Consider the following 9,157-nt stretch of genomic DNA (forward strand, 5'->3'; position numbering starts at 1 on the left):
GGTTAGTGAAGCCGCTAAAGAATCTCTTGGAGTTGGAATACAAATAGACGAGACTAAAATTAATGGAAGGAAGAAGTATGTATTGTTTTTGAGATGTGTTAATGAAAATTTAGCTATTCAAGAATATATTGTTTAACTGTTCGAAATCGAAGAAGCTTCAAGTGTAGATAATATATTTAATTGTGTTGTTAACATCATTGACAGATTCGAGATAAATTGGAAAAAATATTCAGTTGTACTTGTGATGGTGCGGCAAATTGCATGGCAAACGAAAATGGCTTCACTATCAAGTTAAAAAGAAAAATAAAGAAAAGGGGGATAGTCTGTTTTCGCATACATTGCGCGTGCCACAGTCTTTCCCTTAATATAGAACAATTGTGTAAATAGGAAGAAATAAAAGAAATAGTCAATACATGTATACATATAAGTGGTAAGTGTTACAGAGATAATGGGTTTTCTAATTTCCTTAATTCGAAATAATGTCCCATCAAAAAATATTGTGACACTCGATGGAATTTTTAATGTTTTAACTTCGCTTTGGAATGTTCGACTTCAACTGGTAAATTATCTTACAACACTAGATCAAAAAGCCATCTTCTATAATCAAACAAGCGTTAAAGAGTGCATCGAGATACTATTATTCGAGAAAACCAAATTTGTAACGTGTTTTTGATTGATATCCTTGAGCCTTTTAAAGTCATTATAAAACAACTCCAGAAAAAAGAAACGTTTCTTCCCAGAGAGTGGGAAAAAGGTGAAACTATTGTGGCCAAATTTCAAATGTTTTCGGCTGCGGTTGACATGAGGGATATTTCACAGTTTAAATTGACGAAAGAAAACAGAGAAGGTGTTGATATTTACGTATGGAAACTCTTCGCACATGCACTTGAAGTTGTTAACTCAAACTTCAAGTTTCGTTTTTCTTCGATCGCAACTTCCGAGCAATCAAGAACTGTTACTACATTCCAAGAGTTGTACAATGTGTGTGGAACTGACGTTGGGAAAAACAACGAGAAATCGACCCAATAGAAAATGACGTGTTTGTATGGAACAACTTTGAAGACATTCTTAAAGGACGAATTAAAATTCCATTGAGTCGTATGTATCTCCAAGAAGAAATCCTGCGTTTGAGTCGTGAATGTTTTGAAAATGATATTATTGAAGAGTTGAAACGCAAAAATAAACAAGATTGGGTTGATTTGTATGATTTTAGAGATCTTCTGATTGAATATCCTTTTCTTAAAGGGATTCTAGTTATATTTATGACGATGAATTTTATTTTAGTTAGGTGTGAGTCACAATTTGGCGTTTTTAATAAACACAAACAACCGAAAATGAAACAAACTACTCTGGAAGCTACTGTGTTGGTTCCTTTCAATGGATGTTTGCTTTAACACTTAAAATAACGCCCTTATTTTTGTTTTGGCATGTTTTTCCAGGGATATTTATCCAATTTTTGATGATTTTCCTTTTTTGGTTTGTGTATTGTTTATGTACATAACATAAACTCTAAAAAACGGAAATTTATTTAATAAACTCTAGATTTCCCAATTTTTAGACCATTTGAATTTTGTTCAATGTTATTTAAAGTGTTAATTAAAAGTACTTGTTAATTTTAATTATTAAAATCAGGGTGTATTAGTTAATGTTTAACATATAAAGTTAAATGATAATTACAAGACAGTAGTATATTTGTTTATATTAAAAAAATAAAAATAAAATATTTTTATTTTTGTTTTAATTAATGTTTTTTATACCACTAAGTCTATTTTGCCACAATATAAAAAATATGTATTATTATGTTGAACTGCCTCATTTTTGCTTTTAAAATTACTTTTTGTTGTTAAATATAATAACATTAAAATTAATTATTTTTTTGTTATTACATTTTTTTCTTCCAAAATAAAAATGCCATAAAATAAAAAATTAAGCAATAAACAAAAGATTATTTTATCAATTACAATAACTTGCAATTTGCTTTTTGATTTTATAAAACACCACATCAGTAATATTTTTTTAAAATGATTACCATTATTTTTTCATTGTCAAAAACGAAGGTTTTTTGAGACGTATGCCCACAAATATAAAAACCCACAAAAAGACACTTTTTACTGTATGCTTTTTTAAAAAAGACTGAAATGTCTTATCATGGTTAAAATGATTGTATTTAGAATAAAATATTTTTATTGAAAAACGCAGAAAAAAACTACTTGACAATTTGAATATTATGCAACTAAGTTACAGTTCTCGGAAAAACGCACTTATGTTCAAAAGGAAGATCACTGCCCGTCACAGTATGACAGGTATTTAAAAACAAAATGTGTATTTTAGTTTGAATACAAATGACTGTAAATAAAGAAAATCGAAAAATGAAAACTTGGAATTTTCTATGGAAAGTGGTATTTATAGTAAAATAGTTAAAACGATTAGTAAACTTATGATATTTATTTTTCCTTTTCAACCAAAGTTAATTTTTTCTTAAAGGAACTAAAAAACAAAGAAAAAATAAAGAATGAGTAATATTGAGCCCAACGACTTATCCCAGCTTATTATAAACCTTTTTCCAGACAAAAAAGAGTGTGAACAAGTCTTTAAGGAAGTGAACAGTGACGATTTTTCAGCGAAGTGTGTAGAGGATCTTAAGTTCATTGACTGGAGGGGTATTGTTGGTAATTTGACTGTGAAGCAGCGTAAGGTCATTGCAATTAAAATTAAAGAAATTACAAAGGAACAAAAACAAGAGACGGAGGTATACAAGATGACTGGTAACATCATCAAGATGAATTTGTTCAAACCGCCAAGGTATCGATATCAAATGGACTATCGAATATGGTCTGCTGAACAAACAACTGATTTCATGTTAAAAAATGGCATTTCAAAGGCGGCTGTAACTTCTTTGAAAAATTTGGATGGGAACAAATTAGTCAACTTTGATGAGAAGAAATTGGGGTGGTTTGAAGGGTCCAAGATTAAAGGTGATGTGCTTGATAAAATAAGAGCGTGTGGACTTCTTGCGCAAAAAGAACTTGCATCGACCATAATAGTAAGAGCGGCTCGACAGTATGAATTCAGGAAGATGAATAAACTATATGCCTATCGTACCAATGTTGCTCAGGAGTTGTTGTCCACAGAAGAGTTTGTTATGTTATATTTTATAATAAAATTATTATAAAATATAATAAGATATATTAACTCCAAGAAGTTACGTCCAACAGCTCAAGTTTCTTGTTGAGAAGTTTGTTGAGCCGATCACTCGAGACCAAGTTATTCCAGTGGAGACTTCGCGAAAGATATTTAGTGACATAGAAATGATCTTATCTGTCAACACCAAGTTTCTCGAGTCATTTCAGAAAGTTATTAAAGTGTGGAATAGCGAGTCGAGTATTGGGGGACTGTTTTTAAAATTAGCGCCGTTCTTAAAAATCTATGGCGAGTATTGTAAGAACTACCCCCAAGCATTGAAAGAGTTGGATAAATTAGGGAAGGAACACAAGTTCTATGAAGAGTACCATAGAATCATGCTAGAGAAAGCACCGGAAGAGTATAAGAACTCAGAATTGACATCATTTTTGATAACCCCCATTCAACGCATTCCTCGATACAAATTGCTCTTAAACGATCTATTGAAACACACGCCACAGAATCATATAGACTATAAAGATTTGTCTGATGGGCTTAATTTGGTCTCACAAGTCGCAATCAGTGTGAACGATTTTAGTAAGCAAGCCGAACATATGGAACAAGTGAATGACTTATCCTCACGAATTTCAGACTTACCAAATGAAGTCAATTTCCTGGAACCTGGCAGAATCTATCAGAAGGATGGAGTCTTATTGGTGTGCTACAAAAAGAAGTATGTGACGTGCCACTGCATCTTGTTCTCCGACATTTGTGTCTTTGCTAAATACTCGCAAAGTCTGTTGTCGAATACGTTGAGTAAGAAATTTGTGTATAAGACGCACGTTGTTGTTGATTCACTCAAAGTCGAGACGGAGATGACCGAAGTGCCAAATAACAAGGAAATAGCTGGGGATTGTATCTTCTCTGTCATCTCTGGGAAGAGTGTGTTCTACATTGCAACTAAAACAACAAAAGAGAAGGATGAATGGGTCAAAGCGTTTAATACAGCAATTGAGAAGGCCATCAAGAGGAAAAAAAGGTTTGAAGAACAAACTCTTGAAACTTCAAAACAGAAGGTTGAAGTGGCAAAATAACACGTTGGATGTTAAGTATCAATTACTCATATATATAACAAGAAAATTACAAATAAATAAATTATTTTCATAATTATTAGAAACGCATTTCCACTTATGGGTCACAATACGAAAATGAAATAATTTCATAAACAAAAGTAAAATTTGAATAAGAATTAATTATTTAAAATTACCCACAACCTTTGAAGTTTCTCAGTTTTTATGTAGTGTCTTATTTTTGAAACTATATAATATAATAACTTTTATCAATGTATATACTATTATTGTTTTTTTCTTTTGAAAAAAAAACATGTATTCTATTGTTTTACTATATTCAACTATACTATATAAGAGTTATATTTTAATTTAAATTAACAATTAATAAACCAGATTAAGTTATCCTAATCGCCCGTTTTTTAAAGTAATTTAATTAGAAATATTTTCAATATTTAAGAAATTTTAGGTTATTTATTTAAACCACTTTTTGTTGACTTTATTTACAGAATGCCTCGTCAAAGACAGAACACACACAACCCGAACACAAGTACAACAACTGCACCAACCCCAACCAGTGTTTTGAGATTTGTTGCGCCCCGAATGCAGACAACACAACCAACAAGAATAGCCACCCAAAGAAAGACAAATTACCTTAAACTCTCTTAATACCACAGTGCAACAAGAAGAGGAGTAACACATATCGATATAAATATACGCTAGCAACAAACGACTTTTAATGAATCCAGAAGACACTCAGAAACACATAACACACCACAACAACTCTCAAATACTCAGAGAAGAGATACAACTGATTACTTGCGTCATTTGAGATCCGAAGGTATGTTTGTTGAACAACATCTTGTCGACTAAACAAGACAAAACTTTATTTAAAGAATATTATCCACGCCCAATTTACTTAATCATCAAACTCCAAATCTACTCGACTTACACCTTGTTATGCCAGAAGTCACTGACCTTGTTGAAATAAATCTAAACAACATTAAGAAATTAACAGGTTTTCAGATAAAAGACTTTGTTGAGATACATGAAATTTTTAGTAGTTTGATGTGTAGATTCTTTTTTGAGAATAACGGACATAATGTACGTGTTGCAACGTGGTCTGATAAAAAGTATTCATCAGAAATTTTGAGACATTCAAAATCAAACAATTTAAAAACAAACGAAAATTGTTGATTTTGATGACTCTATTACACACCAACAAATCTTATTTTGATATTTATTTGTGTTTGGGAATGAATAATAAATTCAAAGATCGAGATTGGAGCATCAATTCAAAACAATCATTATTGGTGACCACCAGAGCTGAGTTAAGAGTGGAAAGGGCAATAGAAGATGCATTAAATTTATTCACAGATAACGCCAGAGAACAATTAATGGTAAAGTTGGAAAATACAACAGAAATAACAAAAACTTTTGCAGATACCTGTGAGGCTTCTTTTAGTGAATGGATTCCCAATTTAAAAAAGTGTGGGTTTGCAGTAGATGGTAGAGATCAAAGGGTTAACAACTCTTCAAAAATCGTGGGTGGGAGGCTGTGTTAAAATGGTGTCTTTTTTAGTCAAAAAATTAACAAGAGCGCACTAAAAAGTGAAGCTTATTGCACTTCTCTGGGAATCGTTACAAAGCTTACAACGTGTATACCAGCTTCATTCCACGATGCAACTATTTTTAAAAATTTCAAAATGTGGTTGACTCAGCATAACGAATTTGTACTGGCTGACTCTGCGTATGGTTCAATTGAAAATGTAATTGGAATGTATAAATTCGACACAACTGATGATGAAATCACTTATGGTATAATAAAAATTCACAACAGCATAGTATCTTCTTTCAGAATTATAGTGGAAAACATGTTTGGGAGATTAGTTAGTTTATTTAAAATAATGCGAGAACCTTATTCGTTAAGTATAAACAAATATAACAATTTGACTACAATTTGTCATTGTTTATGTAACTATCATGTTCTTGCGTATCCATTTAGAGATGTTCATTTTTATTTAATTAATGAACGTTATTCTCTCCCAGGAGTAATAAAACAGTTACCTCCACGAGTCAGACAAGAACAACAAAGAATTGTTGAATTAATTCAAAACAATGATTGGACATTTGATGAAATAATTAGCTTTCAAGTTTAGTATTTAAACGGGCGATTAGGATAACTTAATCTGGTTTATTAATTGTTAATTTAAATTAAACAATAACTATTATATAGTATAGTTGAATATAGTAAAACAATAGAATACATGTTTTTTTTTCAAAAGAAAAAAACAATAATAGTATATACATTGATAAAAGTTATTATATTATATAGTTTCAAAAATAAGACACTACATAAAAACTGAGAAACTTCAAAGGTTGTGGGTAATTTTAAATAATTAATTCTTATTCAAATTTTACTTTTGTTTATGAAATTATTTCATTTTCGTATTGTGACCCATTACACATATTATTTTTTACACATAACGAACATTACATCCTTTCTGATTCTAGTTTTAAGTGACTGGTTTAATGTTTAAAATATTATTTGTAATAGTCAGTAAATTCTATTTTGAATACGTTATATTATTTATAAAACTAAAAACTTTCTAAATGTCTCGATTTACGACAAATGTTCATCAATTGTGATGTTGTCGAAATAATACAACAAATTGTTTATTAAATAGAGTCATAAATAAAAAACAGTTTAAAAGCAAATATGATTGATTATTTTTTGACATTAATGATTATCATATAAGTCTTTTAAGTGGAAACAAATGATATCAGCTTGAATAAACAAATAAAAAATAGTATTTCTTGTAAATAAAAATATTTACTTTATTTGTGAAGTATCTTTTTATTCACAAAATATCGAATGTCATTACACAAAAAAGTTATGAAAAAATAACAATTTCATATACAATTGATACTCAATTAGTTCGAAATCGAGTTAAAATGGTAAAATAAAGATAAACACTTTCATTATTTTTGTCTACTTTCGATAGCTTCCTTCACCATTTGCCCAAACGGTGTTACATCAGTACTTTTCAAAGTAAACTTTCCGACTACTTCATTCAACACTGTTTGGCTCCCACCTCCCAAAACATCTCTAATGTTATTGATGACTGCTTTGACAAAATAATAAATTGGTTTTACTTCCCGTTTTGTTTTTTTGCACGTCACTGGTATCATTGATTGTAGGGCGAGGTGTAAGATAGTAGCCAAGTCTGTAGCCGAGTCGCCTCCAATGAACAACACAGTTTCTGCAAAGAAGTGTCCGAAGCAGACGGCAAGCATTTTCGTTTCTGCTTTCTTCTGTTCTATTGGCTTTTCTTTTTGATTGGAGTACCTAAACTGTGCCCACAGGTATCTTGCGAACACGGAGTAATTGCTTGAATTGATAAGACGTGGTTTTAAGAACTTTTCTGTAAAACTTTTGTCTTGTAACAAAAGTGCCTTCTTAGTCTTTAAGTCAGGAAGTTCGTTTTCTCGCTGTTGTGGTGGTGCGAAGAACGAGAAGAAATTTTTGTAGTTACCGGTGACCACTGCGTCTATAATACACGTCTTAAAGACTTTGTTCTTAAACACTGCATGGAACGAATCGTTGACAAATGGGAAGAAGAAGTCGTATTCATTTGCGACATTACTCAATTTTTGTAAGAAGAAGTCTTTGTACTCTTTATACTCCGAATCTGAAAGTTCTGCAGATGGCTGGATGCTCAACTGTTCGATTCGGCATTGAACTGTTTGCTTAGCAAATGCCTTTTCTTCTGCGCTTGACATAGTCTTGGCTAGTTCTTCTCTATGTTTTCGATATTGTAACACTTCAACGTCTTGTGTATAATCAATTACATAGTCCTTGGTGTTCTTATCTTCATGTGCATCAATCAGTGGACGATCTGAATACACTTGTCTGTGTCCAATAGAGTCTATAACCCCATCGAATTGATCCATACTCATAATAGCTTTTGGTGTTCTTTTAAAGCTTTCCATCAAAGTTGATAATGAAAGAGTCGACGATGATGTAAACCCAAATATCGACCGCTTTTTCTTGATTTCTTTCGACAATTTGCTTGTGCTCGTTTGAGAAGTGTGGCTCTGTTGATTGAACACAAAAGACGCTGTTGCGTATGAGGAGTATATACTGGGAACACCAACTTGGCGATGTTGAGCACCACGATACAATAAGTTTGGTGCGTTCTTGGTCGCTTCTTTAATGAGAAAATGCTTTCTAAGAAACTCCTGTGGCTCTTGTGAAACGTTAGCGACAATCGATGACAACGAAATGTTCGTTTGGAAGTATTTGTAGAATTGGTCGACGGAGGACTCTCTATATCCAAAGCGGTTGAATGTTAATAACAGCGTGAAATAGTCGAGCTGAACCATTAACAACTCAGAATTAAAAAGTTGTGTGTTGTCTTTGTACTTATCAAGATCAGCACGAATGATACAATTTGTATTGAGTGAAGTCATAAAGAGTGTATTCACAGGGGAAGTCATAGCGACTTGAGCAGCAAAGATGTAAGAAGAATAGATGAGAGGACAAGACAACTCACCAAAATAGTCTTGAACTTCATTCTGTGGCTCTTTGTTCTTTTTTAACTCTATTAATGATGACCCAGTCACTTTCTGATGCCCAAAGTGGTATATTAAATAGACCAAATTAACAATGTTGTTTGCGTCGTGTTCTGTCATATTAAAAAAGGTTAATGGTTTATGTTTAGCATCAATAGTTCTGACAAGTAATTGGTCTGAAATGAAGCCGAAGAGTGATAATAAATAGAATTGGGAAGGAAAGAGCTGTGTGTCGGCTTCTGTTTGTCCCGCATCTCTCCCAAGTACTATTTTGCGAAGAAGTGGAAGAGTGGCTTTAATCTTTGTCGACAACATTTGACTAACAGGCTTAAGAATATTTTCATGTAATTTACAAAGAGCATCACCTCTATTAGTATTATTCAAATAACCGACTT

The 9,157-nt window shown here is 32.0% G+C and overlaps 2 protein-coding genes across 2 annotated transcripts; one reads left to right on the top strand and one right to left on the bottom strand.

Moving 5' to 3' along the window:
• Positions 1 to 2,512: 2,512 nt before the first annotated feature.
• EIN_030070 (Rho guanine nucleotide exchange factor, putative) lies at positions 2,513 to 4,214 on the top strand (the record flags this gene model as incomplete). The annotated part of the gene is made up of 2 exons (XM_004185694.1): positions 2,513 to 3,135; positions 3,200 to 4,214. The coding sequence occupies 2 exons, from the start codon at positions 2,513 to 2,515 to the stop codon at positions 4,212 to 4,214; spliced, it is 1,638 nt and encodes a 545-aa protein (XP_004185742.1).
• A 2,955-nt stretch (positions 4,215 to 7,169) lies between these two features.
• On the bottom strand, positions 7,170 to 9,080 carry EIN_030080 (hypothetical protein; the record flags this gene model as incomplete). The annotated part of the gene is made up of 1 exon (XM_004185695.1): positions 7,170 to 9,080. A coding segment is annotated over one exon (1,911 nt), but the record flags the coding sequence as incomplete, so codon positions are not given.
• Positions 9,081 to 9,157: the final 77 nt, after the last annotated feature.

The sequence above is a fragment of the Entamoeba invadens genome, assembly GCF_000330505.1.
Source record: "Entamoeba invadens IP1 unplaced genomic scaffold scaff_1105074726079, whole genome shotgun sequence".
Lineage (NCBI taxonomy): Eukaryota > Evosea > Mastigamoebida > Endamoebidae > Entamoeba > Entamoeba invadens.